The 19,318-nt window shown below is 42.3% G+C and overlaps 4 protein-coding genes across 4 annotated transcripts; 2 read left to right on the top strand and 2 right to left on the bottom strand.

The window, feature by feature from the left end:
- Positions 1–793: 793 nt before the first annotated feature.
- Positions 794–5,250, bottom strand: tmem200b (transmembrane protein 200B). Its single transcript, XM_062446189.1, has 2 exons — positions 4,923–5,250; positions 794–2,453 (listed from the first exon to the last, which is right to left on the bottom strand). Exon 2 carries the CDS (start codon positions 2,401–2,403, stop codon positions 1,150–1,152), a length of 1,254 nt encoding a protein of 417 aa, XP_062302173.1. The 5' UTR covers positions 2,404–2,453; positions 4,923–5,250; the 3' UTR covers positions 794–1,149.
- A 583-nt stretch (positions 5,251–5,833) lies between these two features.
- Positions 5,834–9,956, bottom strand: srsf4 (serine and arginine rich splicing factor 4). The gene is made up of 6 exons (XM_062486694.1): positions 9,784–9,956; positions 9,008–9,138; positions 7,476–7,633; positions 7,138–7,355; positions 6,904–6,981; positions 5,834–6,772 (listed from the first exon to the last, which is right to left on the bottom strand). Exons 1-6 carry the CDS (start codon positions 9,888–9,890, stop codon positions 6,253–6,255), a joined length of 1,212 nt encoding a protein of 403 aa, XP_062342678.1. The 5' UTR covers positions 9,891–9,956; the 3' UTR covers positions 5,834–6,252.
- Positions 9,957–10,577: 621 nt separating this feature from the next.
- Positions 10,578–13,733, top strand: xkr8.3 (XK related 8, tandem duplicate 3). The gene is made up of 3 exons (XM_062486440.1): positions 10,578–11,189; positions 11,715–11,902; positions 12,208–13,733. Exons 1-3 carry the CDS (start codon positions 10,864–10,866, stop codon positions 12,993–12,995), a joined length of 1,302 nt encoding a protein of 433 aa, XP_062342424.1. The 5' UTR covers positions 10,578–10,863; the 3' UTR covers positions 12,996–13,733.
- A 1,440-nt stretch (positions 13,734–15,173) lies between these two features.
- On the top strand, positions 15,174–19,004 carry LOC134040519 (XK-related protein 8-like). The gene is made up of 3 exons (XM_062486441.1): positions 15,174–15,536; positions 15,986–16,170; positions 16,271–19,004. Exons 1-3 carry the CDS (start codon positions 15,229–15,231, stop codon positions 17,008–17,010), a joined length of 1,233 nt encoding a protein of 410 aa, XP_062342425.1. The 5' UTR covers positions 15,174–15,228; the 3' UTR covers positions 17,011–19,004.
- The last annotated feature ends 314 nt before the right edge of the window (positions 19,005–19,318 follow it).

The raw sequence follows: 19,318 nt of genomic DNA, 5'->3' as shown, positions 1-19,318 counted from the left end.
ACAAATTGAGACTGTGGCATTGTAAACATGTTGGGGCCCTCTCCTCACATCTGTGAGTGGAGGGTGGGAGAAGGAAGAGAAGAAAGAGGAGGGGGAAGTGTCCTCTGGAAAAGAGTCATGTTCTCCCCTTTACGATACCCCCAACATCCCCGACTGCATGCAAATACACTGAATCGTCCCACTAAATCAAACAGAGATGTCTCTCTGCTGGTGCCCTCCAATACTTGAAGCTCTATTTCTCCTGAACACCCCCCTAGACATATGATATTCATTCTAGGAATCACAGAGAGATGATCAACAGAGGAGAGGAGGGATAGGCCTCCTCTACTGTTATCACTCCGGTAATCTAGTTAATAACCTGGGAAAGGACACTGAAAATTGACACATTATTCATGACAGGGAACCTTGACTATCTCTCTCTCTCTTTCTCTCTCTCTCTCTCTCTCTCTCTCTCTCTCTCTCTCTCTCTCTCTCTCTCTCTCTCTCTCTCTCTCTCTAATACACAACAAATATAGCCATTGTTCTGCATAATTATTACAATGTGACATACGGCATCTTCATCATGCAACTAATGTGGTCTCCTAGACCTTACATGTCAAAGCCCCAACCTTTCTTTAGTCTAGCTGCACTTGTCAGAAGCTATCAGCACCTTTAAGGCTCTGCATATTCTAGTGGTTTGGTTTTAAATGGATTACACAGTGAAGACAGTCCCTCTGCCTACAATCTATCTCTCTCATTCAAATAGGATGTGCTTGCTGTATCCTGAAAACAAGTAACGCTTTGGCAAAGAAGGACATGTTTGCCTGCCAACTCCATGTAATTCATCCACAGATCCCAACTTTTGTTCTTTGAAATTCACACCCTAAGAAGCAATGACCAAGTGTTGTATCTTTAGATTGATATCTTAACACTGGAAGCTCCTTCACATTGCACCTCCCAAAAGAAAACAGTTTCCAACAGTGTGACAGTATTATCACAGAATGATACATGGGCTGGACTGAGGTTGCATTAGGACTCTCGGAATTCAGGAGTCAATGGAAATAAGTGCAGTGGCATGATCCAGAGGAAGAGCCTACACTCCTCATTGATGCATTAGCATCCACAGGAATTCTTCTTCAACAAGCTGATGGATCCTTGCCAAGATCTCCCTCACTGGAAAGGCCCCGAGCCAAAGCTCTTATCCCACTGAGAGCATTGCTGCTCTAGCTGGTCCAGCAGCTTGTCTACAGAGTCCTCCTTATTCTCCAGCTTCAGGTAGCGCCTGGCATAGCCCAGGTCTATCCGGGGCCAGCTCCGATGCCTCTGCACCTCCACAGACATGAGCTCCGGGGTCTCTGCCTCCCGCCCACAGATGTTCACACACACGTCTGTGTTGGACTCTCTCCTGGCTGGCTTGGCCCTTCCTAACTGTCCCTGTCCGCAGGGTGCTGCCAGCTTCTCCCCCAGACACACTGCAGTGGTGTGTGGGCCATGAGGGTTAGTTCTGTAGCTCACACTGTGGGAGCGTCTGGGCAGCGTGGCAGGGGCATCCCAGTCGTCCACACCCAGGGTGGACATGGAGCTGGCCGACACCAGGCAGTTGTTGAGCTTAAAGAGGGTGGCACGCTGGGGGTCTACCTCCGTCTCTGCCAGTGTGTTGCAGTCTGTCTTGCTGGAGTTGCAGGAATTGGAGTGGGATGAGTGGAGGGAGGGGGTGGAGGCGGACTCCTGGTGGTGCAGGGCCTCTGTCCTCAGAGTAGCCTGCCGGTAGGTTCTGCCTGGCATGTCCTCCTCCCCCAGGTCCCTGGTCTGCAATAAGGGCTCAGAACAGGCCAGCTGTTGTAGACACAGGATATTGAGGTGGGCGGCGGGCAGACTGCTCAACCACTGGTAGTGTCTCGCCATGGAGTTGGCTGCCGCAATTTCCGAGAGGTCGGCCGAGGGCACTGCCGCCGACACGGAGCAGATGACGTTGCGCATCTGTGCCAGGAGCATCTGGGTCTCCCTGTCGCGGTTCTCATACAGCACCGTGTTGGCGCAGATGAGGATGAAGAGGCCCACGCCCATGATGACAGGGCCCAGCAGCTTCATCCTCTCACTGTGGATGAGGCCGGCTGTGGAAAGGAGGCCCTTGGCCCCCAGACTCCAGCCAGAAGCCTGGGGCTCCACAACCCCTCCTCCATCAGTCGGTTCAGGCAAGGCTGAGCGGTGCGTCCGGTAGGGCCAGTACCCTGCCACGGCCAGTGCGGTGCCCACCACCACCACGATGACACCCAGGACCAAGAAGACACCTGGCATGGAGCGGATGCGCAGCTTGCCCTGGATCAGGCTCTCCTTCTTCTTCTGGCCGCGGAGGCTGAAGCGAGACTTCCGAGAGCGGGAGGGGGAGCCTGGCATCTCGCCCATGGATTTCGGGGTCTTCATGGTTGAGTATCCAAAACTCTTGGTCCTGGTCACGTGCGGAACTACTGCTCCTGGGAGATTACCGAGTGGAGGAAAGGGTCAGGGATTAATGACACAACTTTTAAAGCTAGACTCCTATGTACAGTATGAAGTGTTTCGGTACAAAAACGGCAATGTAATCCTTTTAAGATTCAACGAATAAATCACTGGCATCTTTAACCGCTATTTCTGGAGAAAGAAAACTGTTTATGGAATCATCCAGATCTTAATAAATTAAAAGTCTGTAATCCCAGATTTTTCTTTCTAAATGGACGTAAAGCATGTTAGAAATAAATACTTAATATAGCATTGAATTTCATCATTCATTACATATTCAGAAGTATTTACTTTATTACACTGCTCCTTTGTTATCTTTTGAAAATTTGCCTTTGATGTTAAAACCAAATGTTTTTTCGTTGTTTTTGCACTGTTGAAATACTTGAACTGTTGAACTTACCTTTAATTAAAATATAGATGAAAGATCCTTGTCTACGTCTAGCCTCCTTTACAATGCATCTAAACTGACCGTAACCTTCTATATGTTTAACATAGTGAACTCCATGTTAATCATAATAGACAAAAAATGGTAACTTGAGAGATAACATCTCAAGGAGTTCCAAACTCAGATGCTACTGAGAAACACTTGCACATGTGCTGTTCTCCTTCAGTTCCCACACAACCATAAACAAGGTGCAGTGAAATGGAAACACAGCTTCAAACACACACACTGCAATTACTGTAAGGCTCGGCACATGCAGCAATGCCTTTAAAATCCTGTCTCCACCAAATCGTCTGACAGAGCACACTACCCTAACCCCGGTCCAGAAGGATGACTATCAGGTAAGCCTGTACAGCCTGACTGTCAGCCTGTACTGGCGACAAACAAACTGAATCTCTCTGAACAGGTCTCCGGACCTTCACTAAAAACCTGGCACAGGGTAGAAACATGTCTTCCTGGCTGTTTGGTTACTATGCATGCACAGATGGGTCAGTCAAGCCACATCCTTTGGCTTCAGATTTTTAAAGCTGTTCAGAGAGGATTTTAGAACTTTGAATGACAAATCAAAAATCAACTTAATGCAATGTAGTATATATTTCAGGAAAATGTCAGATGCGATGCCACAACCCTGGACTAAATATAGGACTGTTTTGATGTACATACTGTTCTATCTCACATATATTAGCTCATTAATGTATTTGTCCTGATAGCACCAGAAAGGAGAAATTACTTTAATTGACATACTTTCAATAAAAAAAAATTATAATCCCTGAATAGATAAATAGCATGGATAGTTGTTTTTTGCACTACGCAACTGAACAGTTAACGATTGTAACCTTTGCCAGTGTCCCTTTTCTAGTAAACTGCACCTCTACTTGCTGATGCATAATGCTATGTACAGTACAGGTAAAACAAAAAAGCTTGACTGTCTCTTTAACTTGGAGAACATAAATATACTTTATGATAAAAGAAAAGGTTGTGACCTGGGTAAATCTACCTGAGTGCCAACCCTGAAGGATTAAACCTCAAGTGATCATGTACACTCCTGGAAGGTGATAATCTTGAATAAAGCTGACCCAGGCTAGCTGAAAAAGTCTGGTGGAAAGTATTAGTAGCCTTTGTACAGCATGAATTGTTCTGGAAAGACTTGCCTCTGGCAAGAACATTCCATGTATTCATATGGTCACTGATATGGCCATCATAAATGAATGATGCAAACCAGACATGCCTATCATTAGTTTGTTTTTCCACTCGCAGTTTAATGAGTGAGGAATGCGGACTATTGCCAACTAATCTAAACATAAAAGTAGGCTACTTAATCAGGGAATAAGATCTATCTTTAGGTTTGAATTATACCTTACATAACGTGTATCTTTCTTTACATTCATTGGAAATTACTAATGATAATGATCACACACCACACCAAATTACTTTTCTTTAAATGGGTAGCTTGCCTATCACTTAGCTCATTAAGTATACGTAGACACTTAGATGGAATGAAATAGGCAAATAAGGTCGCATCGAATTTGAATTAGAATGAATGGTATTAATATCTATTCTGTGTCTAACTTGTAACAGGGCATGCTACCTCCACCTGTAGGTTGCAAATGTTTAATGTTTTTAAGCCATTAAAAAACAATTATTTAAACACACACAAAACATTCCTTGCTGTGACGGAACGTGATGTTGCATTCCTTTGGTTCTGTCTGACTGTGATAAGCCTTGCAGTGGAATTAGTCATTTATCCTCAACTACAACGTCATTAAAACCAGCAATTTATAAGAAATATATAGAATAAAGAAATAGCATATAGCCTACAACTCGCGGCCAATGACAACGTTTGCAGATTTGTGAGGTGAAAATGTTAAATCTCCAATGACCTTCTAGACAAGGCACGTTCATTTGAAGTTCTCGTCGGCATCAAAGCGTTGAGCTGTACCAGTTATGCATTACCTCTCGACTAGGGTATTAGGATACTTTTGAATAAGGTTAAGTTACTTGCCTATGCTGCCGTTGTGTTCTCTTGCCGTCTCATTGTCTTCCGACTCATATCAAAACAGTGCACTACGATTCGTCCGATTACCCATGCAGTCTGCACTGAATGAAACAATTGCATATAGCCTAATCACTTGAGCTGAACATCCTACATGCATGGATAAGAGGTTGTTCCACCGTCGGTATGGAGCTTCTTGGTTTGTCCAATAGGTACTCAGCAATAGTCTTCCCATAAATATAAAAAATGTTGCCAGTTTATAGGTAATCTTCCTAAAATCACATGTGCCCTTCAACCTCACAAAACTAGCTGAACAACCCATTCCACGGCCGATTTTCAGTGGCGCCTCCTCCAGTCTGACACCCCACGACTCGGAGCAACGGTAGATCCGTTATGCATATCATGGGTGTTGTGCGTGTTTTGGTATAGGCTACTGACGCCTTATCAGCATATTACTATAAAGTATTTAAAACCAAATTATGTAAAAGTAATTGGAGATAGTTTTGTAAGACAAATGCTACATTAATGAACGTTCTCCATAGTGACTGACTATGAAGTTTGTCTATCCACGAGAATTTGAAGCGAGGCAAAGGGTTGCTTGTTTAAAAATTGTGCATTATGGAAACAAATCTACTAGGTTACGAACTCAATTGTGGCAAATCCAATTAGATTACATATTTCTCTGCATAAGATATCCCTAAAACAACGCAACAGATTGTCAATTCTAAAGACCGCTGGTCAAGAAAAAGAGCGCAACGCCATCTTGTGGCAAAACGGAATAATTGGTCAAGTGTAAGTTCCCGTTTAATTGGCATCCTGTTCAATGCGCCGTGTCTCCCTCCACTCCCCCTTCTTCCAATCATACTTTGAACTCCAACGTGAAAGGTGGCCCTTCTCCCTGACAATAGACAAACAGCCTGTTCATTCCATATCAGGGTTTTTTATTTTCAAATTAACTGTTAAAAAGGAATTCCACGAGGATCAAAAGACAGAATAAAACAAATCACACTCAGCACATTGACAGCACACTATGTATGCATGTAATACAAATGTTAAGACACCCACTACAACAGTCCATTACAACTTATAAAAGTCTATCCAGGCATTTTTTTCTTAGACCTACCACATATTTTACAAATGTCTCTAAATACAAGAGGACACTACTGGGGGGGAAAGAAAATAATATATATATATAAAAAAAAAAAAAAGATGGGGAAGCATGTGTATTAAAGACACATTTTTTTAATTCTATCACTACTGGATTCATATATATATATATAAAAAAGAAAGACAAGGGGTGAGGGGCTCAAGACGGGTAGAGGGGTCATAACATTTCACCTCAGGACTGAGATCGGGAACGAGATCGAGAACGAGACGCAGAGCGAGACTTGGAGCGGGATTCTGAACGTGAGGCGGAAGGTGACCGAGAGCGAGCTTTGGCAGGTGAGGGTGAAGGAGATTTGGACTTGGACTTGGGTTTGGACTCGACTGGGGTGCGGGAACGAGAACGGGACGACGCCCTCTCAACGGCGCCGCCTTCTTCGTCGCTCTTGACCGGCTCCCGGCTCTTACTCTTGGAGTCAGATTTCCTTGAGCGATCCTTGACCCCTGACCTGGAACGGGACCTGGAACGAGAGCGAGACCTAGACCTGGAGCGGGACTCATCCTTCCTGCCCCTCTTCACTTCCTTCTTGATCTTCTTGTTCTTGGGGCTGTGGCTCCTGCTGCGGCTGCGGCCCTCGTCACGAGGCCGCCCCTCCTTGACCTTGTGGGCGCCGTTACTGCGCTCCTCCTCCTCCTTCCGGCCCTTGCTCTTGTTCTTTTTGCTGTTGGAGCGACTGCGAGAACGCGAAGCAGCCCTGTGGAGAACAACCCAATACGTTATTATATCCACACACACAATTATGATTATATTCCTCCCTATTAAATATTATATAAAAAAGAGAAACAGAAGGCATTCTGGGTGCACTGCTATGAACGGGGTTGTTACCTGGAGCGGGAGCGACTGCGGCTGCTGCTCTCGCTGCGGCTGCGGCTCTTACGGGATCTGCGGCTCCTGGAGCGAGACCTGGGAACGGAACAGCAGGGCAGGGTTACGAGAAGAGGAACAGCAGAGCAGGGTTATGAGAAGCAGAGGAACAAGAAACCATTTGAGGTGTGAATAACAAAAAACATTGTAGTATGGGGGTGGAAACGGCAGAACAGGATTTAAGTTGAGGTTTACCTGGAGCGGCTGTGACTGCGGGAGTAGGAGCGACGAGAGCGCCGGGCACCGGGGCGGTCTTCAATCAGGCGGATCTTCCTGCCATTGACCTCAGTACCATCCAGCTTCTCCAGAGCCCTCTTCATGTCAGAGTAAAGCCTGAACTCAATCACTCCCTCGTTTCTGCGACCCTTATTGGTATCGGCATAGGTCACCTCGCCAGCCTGCCTCATGTAATCCTGAGGAGAGCATTTGGAATGGTTAGAAACAGTTCCATCAAAATCAGGAGGCAAACTCTGAACCTCTAGAAAATGCCTTGCATGAATTTAAGCTGTGCACTATCATACTGGGCTTCATACCTTAAGATCCTGCCAGCTGCAGCGACTGGAGAGGTTTTCCACAATCAGGCGGTAGTCTGTCCTAGCAGGAGGGCCATACCTGTCTCTTCCCCCGCGCCCATACCCACCACCACCACCACCACCACCACCTCCTCCTCCTCCCCCTCCTCCACCACCACCTTCAAGGTAACAAGAACAGGAACAGTTAGGGTGGGGAACCAATTCAAAAGCAGTCAATATACTACCCTTCACCTACATTCTATAAACAAAATCAAATCTGGGAGAAATAATAAAAGGGGAAAGCAAAGACAACAAAAGTTACTAAAAGGGGGGAAACAAACAAAATGCTCATTTTACTGAACTAAATGTTTTTATTTGTTGTTTTCAATCAAGAACTCTGACAACTCTTATTTAACTATAAAAGCGCTGTACCATAACTAGTCTTGTATGCCAACATATGAGTCTAAGAATCTAAACAGAAACATAAAATTACAAAAAAGGAACAAAAACTGACTGTAGAAGTACTTACGGTGAACTACAGTATGTCCTAACTAACACATCTACACAGACATTTCACTTAACAATTTTTTTTTTTTTTTTCAGGCACCTATTAAGAGCTCAACCCACATCTGCTCCTAACCCCATGGCATCCTCACCACCCGGCCTGGGCCTAATGGCAAAAGCGGTCTTCATTCACAATGGCTCCCTTTTTTGGTCTGCCCAGGGGCCCAGAATGGTCAAACCACACTCTTGGAAAGGGGACACCATGGCCAGCAATAGGGGCAGGCAGTCAGCAAAGGACTCTTTCAATTAAAACATTGAGGTTCTTTGTTAAATCTTTACCTTTATTGACACACATTTTAAACAAAATAAAAAATCCTGAATACAACAGCAATAGATACTCATACATACTCATACATATGTCATATACTACAAGCACATTCATTGTCAAATATATTTAAAAATCTCAGAGGACAACTTCGCCTTATTAACCCAGACTAATTTAGATAGAAAAAAACCCAAACCCAAAACACAATCATTCACGCATCTGGATTCCCCCAAGATCATTTATAGTCCTTGGTAGCTAAGATGCACACAGTCCCACTCTCTCACATGTAAATCCTTGCTTCACACCCACTTTACAAACAAAAGGTGCAGAGCACCATTAAGTCTGAATTGCCATGGTGCTAGAGTAAATAAAAGCAGCCAAACTGCTTACCACATTCCAATCTGTGAACTCAATCACAATTTGTGACAAAGAGTCAGAGGCCCGTAAACCTGAATCGAACTGAGACTTGATACAATCACAGCAATGGTGTGGGTTTGTTGGAGGGGGGGTGAATATATTATTGGTGGAGTATTGCCTAGATGTGACCCTAGGCACCTGAAACTAAATCATACTGTTCCACCACAAACAGAATTGAAATTGTGTGCAAAGGAGCCACCAAGGACATGTTGGAAAGTCATGCAAAAGATGAGTCTTCCTCAATCACATTTCCTCCCATTTATGAATAAACAACACTTAGTTGAATACTTACTTCGTCCTCCTGAGCCATAACTGCCGTCACGACGCGGGCCCTTGGTGTGCTCGACTATCACTCGCTCCCCACACAGGTCTTTGCCATTCAGGTCATACACGGCATCATCTGCATCACGGGGGTCATCGAACTCAACGAACCCATACCTACAGGAATAAACAGTATGTTAGCTTGTTAAAACTTAAAATATAATGTTTCGCCATTACTTCATGACTGAAGTGACACGGGGTGGAAACTAACTGTGGTTAACTGACCCAACTACGTCCATTTTACAGAGGAAGATGGCGCGTTTATCTCTGACACTGCTAGACGGAATGCATTTTGTATTCGATTGAATCTTTGTTTCGCTAAAACGTATAACCAAAAACCAACACAGAGCTAGCTATAGGTTAACAAACATTAGCTAGCTGACTAACACGTAGCCCTCCAACTAGCTCAACAGCTAGTTGCAATACACTGACTGCACCATCATGGACGCATTCTTCCCGAACTGCACACGACACGTCGCCATTATTAGATAGCTGGCTACATAGCTAGCTAGTTTGCTGGATGTGTCGCCAACAGATGACGCCTAATCTGTTCTTTTAATTAGCCAATTGCAGATTAGTTCCTTAGAAATAGATATATTGACTGAGAGTACACAGAAAAGTGGCTACATGCATCTTGCCGTTTTTGATTATTTTCTGGTCGACTCCAGTAGGCCTGCCGACCAGGCCCCAAACACAACGAGGGTTAGCCAATGCTACTAGCTAGCTGCATCCATTACACAAGGGTGCCATTCTATTTGTTACCCGTTTTTAAGATCCACTTCCAGTATCTTCCCATATCCCTTGAAGAACTTTTCGACGTCCTTTTCTCTTGCTCTATAGCTCAATCTTCCAATGTATACTCTTGACATTGTCCCGGCGAAAAATGTGTGCGTCCGCTTGCACACTCAAAGTGAAACACACACGTTATGGCGCGAGGAGGCTGAACGCTCATTACGTTATACGTCCCTCTTGAACACCATAGGTCGCGCCATGAAGTGGGCGTGTCTCACTTAACACATCTGAGGTGTCTAATTTCAACACCGTTGTGTGTAAAATGTGATAAACTAATTTAAATGCAGATAATATATAAATGAAACAATTTGTTTCACTTTATACATTGAGAGTGGACTTTGAGCATCAAAAAATATATCTATGGAAAAAGCACACCATACTGAACTAATTATTAGGGCTAATACAGTAGGCCTATAGTAAGTAAGTAGGCAGACCTAGCTCGTACAGACTCCAGAGTTTATTATTCGCCTTATTAATTTTTTTCACTCAATAACCAATGTCTGGAACCCCTTGTGTAGACTATTTGTGTGTATAGCAAACCACCCCATTCCTTAAAGAGATTGCACATTGGTAATATGATCAACGCAGGGCATTCTCGGCAGCTATATCTTGTATATATTTAATGGATTCATATTTAGTTAATTATTCGTATGACTAAGGGTTGTTCATTTGCATTCATCTCCACTGAGCCAGTAGTGTTAGAATGTCTAGTCAGAGTGGGTTTTGTCACACTGCTTTATAAAAGTTGGCTGCAGTCTGGAACAGTTGGAGTCCACTACGTTTGTTGTTGTGGGAGGGGCTTTTAAAGTTTCTGATGTCGACCTTTTGCAGCTAGATAAAAAGTTCGCGGTTAGACCCCAGCAAAGTAGCTATGTATGCAACGCCATCTTAACACATAACTTTGCGGAATGTTTTCTTTGCTTGGGCAACATGGGCGAACAGAGATAATCGGTGTAGACTTAACAAGCCCAATATAACGCAGCGCAAGCGGGTAGTGTGCGTTCGAGATGGTGAAATTAGATGAAATGTTAACGGGAAACATAGCTAACCATGGAAAGCCCAGCAATTTCTAAGTACTCGTGTCTGGATTTTTGGTTTTCGGTAATCGGTGTATGCACTTATTTGTTCGATGTGGGATCTGATGTATGGGTAGCGACAGAGTTATATTCGCGCGGGGATGTCCCATGGTTTGGAGTGCTTGTCGGCCTCATGGCCCTTTCTTCAGTAGTGGTCCAGATGTTCAGCTGGTACTGGTTCAAATACGACCGCAAACTGGAAGGGTTCAATGCGCAAAACTCAACAGATACAGTACTTTTTGGCAACCACCTCAAGCTTTCAGGCCTTCTACATGTTTTTCAGTTGGGCTTCTTCTGCAGGTATTTTTGGGTTTGTTTGGTGCAGATTTGTAAACATTGCCTATTAGTGGTCACTGGATCTAGGCTATTGAATTCAAACTCAAAGCCTCATATAGTTGGCTGCTAAACCTTGAAAATCCCACGTAGGCCTACATCTGACATATTTGCCTTGAGTAAAGGTCCTCAGAATTGTATTAGGCCTAATAAATGAAGGTAACAAAGCACTAGTGAGCTGCAGGCCATTTTTTAAGTGATGCTAACAGGTCGGTCGATTAAGCGCATATCAATTTAACATGCTCAGATTCCATAGGCACCCTATTTTAACACAGACTGCCAAGGGAGTTACATGATAAGCAAGCATGACACATACTGTTTTTAGACCTTGGATGTTGAGAATGAATCTAAAGAAGCAACAACCACCAACTTTTAACAACCCCCGTAGCACCACCATCTTTTTACGGATGTATTCAAACATGGTTTTTGGCTTGCCTCGAGTTATAGCTTGATTGTTGTTTATTTTTTGATTGAGTGTCATTCCTTCCTCAGGCACATCTCTGCCATATGGCAAGGCTTCCGGGTGTGGTGGAGGAGGGATCAGATCTCAGAATATGCTGTGTACCTGACTCATGACCTCAGTATGCTCCGGCTTATTGAGACCTTCTGTGAGAGTGCCCCCCAGCTCACTCTCATGGCTTACATCATGCTCTACACCAACCATGCAAGGACTGTACAGTGTGAGTAGAGGTGTCCTGTCACACACACATTCTTGTTCAAGGCAAATGACTTGTGTGCGATCTACAAGAATCAACAAACTATGTGATTATAATAGCCATACCTTGCGATTTGATGTTACAGTATTTAACACATAGTTTGTAACTTATCTTATAACTATCACATTTCCATTTTTATAAAATAAAAACGTCCACTTGCTGTCTCGCTATCCCAACTACAGCTTATATCTGTGTGACTTTATTGTCTTGCTCTAATCAGTAGTGTGATGACCCAACTTCTTTCTCTTCCATCTATTTCTGTTTTGTAGGTGTAAGCGTCGTAGCATCTACCACCTCTATAGCCTGGATGGTGGTGGACTACCATCGCTCCTTGCGCTCCTTCCTCCCTGACAAGGCCAAACAGGGCTGGGGCTCTTCTCTGGTCTACTTCCTGTGGAACCTGCTGCTTATCGCCCCACGCGTGGCTGCAGTGGCCCTCTTCACCTCAGTCCTGTGCAGCTACGTCTTTGTCCACTTACTTTTAATATGGTTTGTAATGGTGTACTGGGTCTGGTGCCAGAAAACAGATTTCATGGACAGTGCTGGCGGAGAGTGGCTCTACCGGGCCACTGTAGGTCTTATCTGGTACTTTAGCTGGTTTAACGTGGCAGAGGGGCGGACAAGGGGGAATGGTGTTATTTACCATTCTTTCATGGTCGTGGATGGAGGGATCCTGTTGATTACCTGGTGGTGGTACAGAGACCCAGTCTTGACAGACTCCTACGCCCCGATCCTGCTTGCCGCTCTGCCACTCACTTACCTCGTGGGCTTGCTTTTCAAAGTCCTTTACTACTGCTGCTTTCACCCCAAACTGTGGAGGCCTCCAGTGCGGGACACAGGCGCTATTGAGATGCCTGATGGTCAGGTGTCTGTGAGAGCCATGGCTCCCCAGGTGGGTGCCTCCTCTCAGGTTCTCAACAGTAGGATGGCCCATCATGCTAATCGCTTTTACTCGCAGAGAGATGCTAGTAGTACCAATCTTATTGGTAAAACAAACGGACGTGATGCAAACAGTGTTTTGCAGCCCATTGCAAACTTAACTGTGGAAAATGAATGATGGTTAGTTTTAGAAGGTTTTGATATCACTACTGTGTTATGAGAGCTACTAAAGGTGTACCTTTGGTACAAATTGTGAGTAGTATACTGTTACTGTTTCCAGGTTATGAAGTAATGCTGGATGTTTGAACTGGTTGGTTTTGTTGAAATATGTTTGTTTACTGCATAACCTCTGTACTGATGGCCAACATTTTGAGACAACTGAAACACTTCATATGTTACGCATACCATATACAGTATTTGACCAGAATAAGTCTGTTTCTTGATGAAGTATTTACATGCAGGTGGTTGGAATTTGACATAATATACTGGCTAATAGAGATCAAGTATATATTAAGTAAAGGACAAAGGCAACAGTGTAGTTTGTGTTTAAATTAAGACCAGTACAGTAGTGCAACTCAAGTTATTTTTATTTGAATGTTCTCTTTTTATTTATAAGGCATACATGCAGTATGTCTCATGATCTGTGCCAACATTGTAAAATATGTAATAGTGATCCATCTAAATGATATTGTAACTATAGTAATTTTTGTTGAAGATTCTATCCAACACCAGGGAGTTATTGTTTGAAAGATGGAGAGTGTATTTTTTAACTATAGTTCAACACACAAGGCACAATAAGCATGATGAATAAATAATGTTCTTCCACAACCACATTTTTTAAATATTTCTATATGACCTCATTTGATAGTATTGTAAATGTAATGCTGGAATAATTAAAGCCCCTCCTAAGTCATCAGTTCTTCCAAAATGTTTACAGTCCCTACATTGTTGATAAAAAAAAGTAATACTCATACACTTCAAAAGGAATCTAAGTTTTTTGAGGATGAAAATGCTTGAAAACGACCCATCAGTTATGTAAAGCATGTTCTGCTTTGAAGTTCTTCTAATACGCATGCTGTAACTTCTGTTCTTTATACTTTGCACCTTCCTTTATTTACGTTTCCTGTGGAAGAAATGAATGAAATGAACATGCTGTAATGAATACACATTTTATAAGTAATGTAATGATTACAGTGATTACCTATTTCATTTCTGTAATTGGTAACTTGACAATATTGTCAAATTGTTTGTTCTTACACCAATACATGCGTTGGAGGAGAGAAATATTTTTGAAGGGAAGTGATGTAAGCTAAACAAGCAACCTGTTAGTCACCTGCTTTCAAAAAGAAGAATAGAAAACTAGAGAGGGTACAATTTCTGGGGAAATTGTAGGGTGTGCTTGCTTGCGCCGGTTGCACAGGGGTCCGTTTTTGAATGACATTTTTACAACTGATATTTCTGTATATTTTATATAAAAATGCATACTTATTATTTATAAAGATGACATAGATTTAAAAGCATTTTTTTTTTGCTGCTCATTTACAACTGAAAATACGAGTGAAGTGTAGAATGAAATAGATGTCTTCTCATTTCCCCTGCAAGAGGCAGCCTCATCGTTGAAACAAAACGAATAAATTGGGCAGACCGGTGTAAAAATTGACCTAATCTCTATGACTTAAACGTCATTTTAAGTTTTCCCTTCTCATGATATTTTCAGGCATTTAGCCTACTCATTGCATTCATTCATTAATAAAGAACCCCCTTTGAAGATTATTCTACGACGTTACCCGGCAGTAGAAGATGGAATCGCGATTCAAACAGTACCATCTGCTAACTGAAAATATGCCCCCCAAAACGTAAATAAGCTTGACATTTATTTAGTGGAAAATCGCTCATTCATAAAAAGCTCACTGGTCCATCAGTGATGGACCAGTGAGAAATCCATCCAATCCATCATGGCGGACCTTATGGGTCCTTGAGGCTTTTTTGTTCCTCATGAAAAATGAGGCATGCACACCACGTTTCAGAAGAATTGGAGCAATGGGGTGGAAATGCCATCACTTTGAAAATCGGACTTTTGGGCGTGGCCTGTGGCGCCCCCTATGGTCCGATGTGGCCCATATTTGGTGTGGGGGTACCCACTTGGATGTAGTATCAATGTGCCAAATTAGAAAATTTATGACCAGGGACTTTTTGAGATATTGGGGCGCAAGGAGAAGAAAAATAATAATAAGAATACCAACAATAACAATAGGTTCCCTCCTACCGGAGGAACCTAATAATAATATATATGTGAGAGAACAAAGGTTGTGCTCTTGCCGAAGGCTTGAGCACACCCAAAAAGTCACCTGCTTTCAGTTTCATTAGAGCTGGGACAAGAATAGTAATGTTTCTACGTGACATGTAGAAAAATGGAAACGAATCAACGACACAGATTTAAGCTTGACTGCAGGGATTTCATTCTGAATCTTGGTAGTCTAGTTTTGTGCGTGGTGGATGTGGTGTTGGACATATATGCGGTTGTGGATTTCTACCAGGAGGAGGACTACGTTTCCCTGGGAGTGTTGGTCTTCCTGCTTCTGGGTTCCTCTGTCCTTTCCCAGGCATACAGCTGGCTGTGGTATAGCTACGATGAATTCAAGAATTCAAAGGTTGAAGGCTTTTTCGGTGGCTTCTGTCTCAAGGTTGTCCACTTGTGTCAGATGGGACTCTATCTCAGGTGACATAACCTCAGTTAACTTATTAACAGAAATGTTGAAATAGCCAGAGGCTGTGCTTGTACACATAGTTGTGGTTCACCAACAACTTATGCCAGCCACGCATACTATGTCTCAGCTTGAATAGAAAGTTTCTCACAACACTGAATTTAACTTTTGGGCTCATTCCTGAAAGTAATACAGTTCGTGTTAATAATGAATAGAGCACAACCTACAGGAGATGTCAAGCTCATACAGTGTATGTATGATCATTTATAGTGTTCATGCAACAATATAATAGCAACATCATTACCAAAGTACTCTGTAACACCCTAAACATCAGAGTAAATAATTGAGTATGTTTCAAATTTGTTTCAAATTGGTTATGGTTATGATCAGTTTTATTCAATAGACAAATGAGGATGCAGGACTCTGGCTCATCTACCACACTATCACTCTTTACTACCCCTAGGTTTGCCGGTGTAGTAGAGGTCTCAACACAATCCTTCTGCAATGGGAACTCAGAGGGACGTGAAATGTCCCTATCTCATGACCTCAACATGTTGCGTCTGATTGAGACATTTTCCGAAAGCTCCCCACAGTTGGTCCTCATGCTCACCGTCATTATCCACAGGGGCGTCCTGGAGCCCATTACTGGTGAGTTAAACCATGGCGAGCCGCTATTATCTTTTTTCAATCATAACACACTTCTCTGACAAACAAACTGAGAGTGTGACAATTTATGTTTTTCTCCCAGTATTAAAGACAGCTGGATCAGTGGCCGCCATCGCTCTCAGCGTGACCATGTACCACCGCTCCCTTCGTGCCTTCCTTTCTGATAAGACCAAACAAACTTGGGTAGCATCTTTTGTATACTTCCTGTGGAACCTGTTTTTGATTGGTACCCGTGTGATTGCACTCGCACTCTTCACGTCCGTCCTGCCCTGCTATTTCCCTGCACACTTCCTGTCCCTATGGATTATTCTAGTCTTCTGCGCGTGGCGAGAAAACACCACATTTATGGAGAGCCCTGGTGGAGAGCAGCTCTTCCGGGCCACTTTAGGCCTCATCTGGTACTTCAGCTGGTTTAATGTGTCAGCGGGGCGGACCAAGAGGAAGTGCCTTTTCTATTACAGCTTTATAACAGTTGATACATGTGTGCTTTGTTGTGTTTGGTACTGGAGGATCACCACTGACCCTCCCTACTTCGAATCCTCTCTGCCGCCTTATGCAGTGCTCATTGGTATGTCTGTCTTGTATGGTCTTGGGCTCCTGTTTAGAGTGGGTTACTATAAATGGTTTCATCCAACTGGTACAAATCTGAGAACAGCTGAGCCTGAGTCTGAGCCTAACCTGAGAGGAGTTGCCACTCAAGAGGGGTCGGATGAGGTAGACAATGTTTTGATGGACCGCAACATGCAAGGCCCTTCAAGACCTGCCAGAGTCAAAACTAGGATGGAGAAATTGGCTGTTAACTTCTACAGTGACAGAACTTAAATTAAATCCAGTCTGTAGGGAAGACTGATATTGAAAATGGACAGAGCTCAGCAACAGTAAAAAAAACAACTAAAAGCACTGTTGTATATGATAGCATTAAAACTGTTGTTTGGTGTAGCACTCACAAGCTACCTATGGATTTGATCATGGATTGGAACTACTGTGAATGACTTCCACAAAGACTCTGTTCAGGAAATGACCTCATTTACAGCAGCAGCCGTTGGAACATCTCTGGACTGTAAACTCAGAAGAAAGCGTCATTTGACTGTCTTCTCTAAGTTCTTTGGAAAGTATAATAGTTAAATATATTTTTCTATACATTTTAAATGTATAGAAAACACCTGGATCTCAGATGGCGTTGGAATTAATCCCAAAGGTGTTTCCTTATGTATCTTTTTGGGCATGAAAGCATTACCATACTATAACAAGAAAGTATCTTTCCTAAACTGCCGCCACAAATTTTATAACACAAAATTGTTTAAATGTCATTGCATCCTTTAGTATTTAGACTGCCTTCAATAGAACTACGGAGCTTAGCTTCAAGACATTAGTTGGCACTTGTGTCCACATATTGTTGGCCATATGTTGCATTGTTCAACTAAATATTTAAGTACATTTCAAAGTTTTATTATTTTTTTTTTTATGTACATTGACATGGGTAATATTAGTACACAGGAAAACCTTGCAGGGTGATCAACAGTGTTCCGGTCCTATGCAACAGACAGGAAACAAAACATACACAAGAGAAAGCTCTGCATCTGTTCTTACTTTACATAAGTTAGCCTATTAAGTGTATTCAGTATTGACATGATAAAGTTGATCCCTACAAAGCTATGTGCCATCATAGCTTTTTGCATTGAGTTGAGATATTGCACACACTAATCTACATAAGCCAACACAGACAGATCTAGAAACAAGATGACAAACAGTACTTCGTTTTTTGGCTTTGAAACAAGTGTGGGGAGTAAAATCCATAGCAGACCCTCATAGTAAAAAAACGCATACTCATACATTTCATAACAACGAACTTTAAAACAGAAATAACATTTATAGAAACGCATGCACTTCAAAACAAATAAAATCAAACCAATCAACCAGAAAAACAATGCAAGCAGAGAAGAACTCATTACAGAAAGAAAATGCAACAAAAGGGATGTATTTTGCAATTGGAAAACTTCAATGGTCTCTAGAAAACATGTCAAATGATTGTGTGTGGTGGTTCAAATAAAACGGATCAGTCCATATCTACTTTACATTGACAACATTTACTTTCCAAAGGACTTATTTTAAAAGAGATCTGTCACAGTATAATTTCCTTGATTCACTTAGGTAGTTCATAATTTGTTTTTAACAGAGAGCTAACATGACCTCACTCTGTATACTTTCTTTACCCAAAATTGGTGTGTCTAAACATAAATCAAAGTACCTTGTAGTTTACGGATTGATTGTCTTAGTCATACAAGCCACTCAAAGCAACAGCAATGTGATTCCAATTTACAAAGGCTAATGGGAATGCTACTGCTTCAGTGGACAAAGCTATAGCAGAGAAAGAGTTTCAGTGGTATAATTTCCTCAGGTAACAATTACTCCTGTGCATCGGTCCAACAGGACCAACTAAGTCTTTGCACTGATTAATAAAGTATATTGTAATATCGTAAAAAAAAAAAAAGTATGGTAACACAATAAGAAAAATAACACTTCAGCTTAAGTGTGGAACAACCATTATTGATAATGCATAAAACACATTTAAGTAATTCCCTTAAGAGATTATATATTCATAATGGTATTGACTACAAGGCACTATATAAATATTTATGAACACTCAGGAAATACAAACAAATACACAGAAAACACATTCTTAATTGTCAAGCTGCATGTGAGTAAAAAAAACAAAACAAAAACAAGGAACAAAATCTTCTTCAGGCTCAGTATTGTTCAGTCACAATCTCACACTGACCAGGGATTATTGGACATCCAGCTTTCTTTACCAGCTACTTCAGGCAAAAAAGTAATTTCCCTTGAAATATAGTTTAAGAGCATACCACTGACATACATGTATTGCACATCCCTTGTTTTCCCCAACATGTAGGCTATAATGACAAGGGAGGGTTTGCAATGCTTTGGGACAGACAGACTAAGCAGGAGTGTCGATTTATACAGCTGAGTTTGGGTTAGTTGTCCTGCATCTTAAAATCCCTATGAAGGGATTGTAGTAGTGGTGGATCAAATTGTTAAGAAATTGTAATGAACAAGACAAATATCCAATAATGTTTTCCATAAAAATAAACTTCTGCAACCTAACCTAAAA

This window comes from Osmerus eperlanus, chromosome 20, assembly GCF_963692335.1.
Source record: "Osmerus eperlanus chromosome 20, fOsmEpe2.1, whole genome shotgun sequence".
Taxonomy (NCBI): Eukaryota; Metazoa; Chordata; class Actinopteri; order Osmeriformes; family Osmeridae; genus Osmerus; species Osmerus eperlanus.
The sequence above is the reverse complement of the archived record's forward strand: the minus strand, read 5'-3'. Positions and strand labels throughout refer to the sequence as shown.

Coding starts and splice junctions, on each gene's coding strand:
- tmem200b (XM_062446189.1), bottom strand. CDS start 2,403: ATGAAGACCCCGAAATCCATGGGCGAGATGCCAGGCTCCCCCTCCCGC.
- srsf4 (XM_062486694.1), bottom strand. CDS start 9,890: ATGTCAAGAGTATACATTGGAAGATTGAGCTATAGAGCAAGAGAAAAG. Junction 6,982..7,137: donor CGCAGTCACAGCCGCTCCAG/GTAAACCTCAAC, acceptor TTCCGTTCCCAG/GTCTCGCTCCAGGAGCCGCA. Junction 6,773..6,903: donor CGCAGTCGCTCCCGCTCCAG/GTAACAACCCCG, acceptor TGTTCTCCACAG/GGCTGCTTCGCGTTCTCGCA.
- xkr8.3 (XM_062486440.1), top strand. CDS start 10,864: ATGGAAAGCCCAGCAATTTCTAAGTACTCGTGTCTGGATTTTTGGTTT. Junction 11,190..11,714: donor CAGTTGGGCTTCTTCTGCAG/GTATTTTTGGGT, acceptor TTCCTTCCTCAG/GCACATCTCTGCCATATGGC. Junction 11,903..12,207: donor CCATGCAAGGACTGTACAGT/GTGAGTAGAGGT, acceptor TCTGTTTTGTAG/GTGTAAGCGTCGTAGCATCT.
- LOC134040519 (XM_062486441.1), top strand. CDS start 15,229: ATGGAAACGAATCAACGACACAGATTTAAGCTTGACTGCAGGGATTTC. Junction 15,537..15,985: donor CAGATGGGACTCTATCTCAG/GTGACATAACCT, acceptor TACTACCCCTAG/GTTTGCCGGTGTAGTAGAGG. Junction 16,171..16,270: donor CGTCCTGGAGCCCATTACTG/GTGAGTTAAACC, acceptor TTTTTCTCCCAG/TATTAAAGACAGCTGGATCA.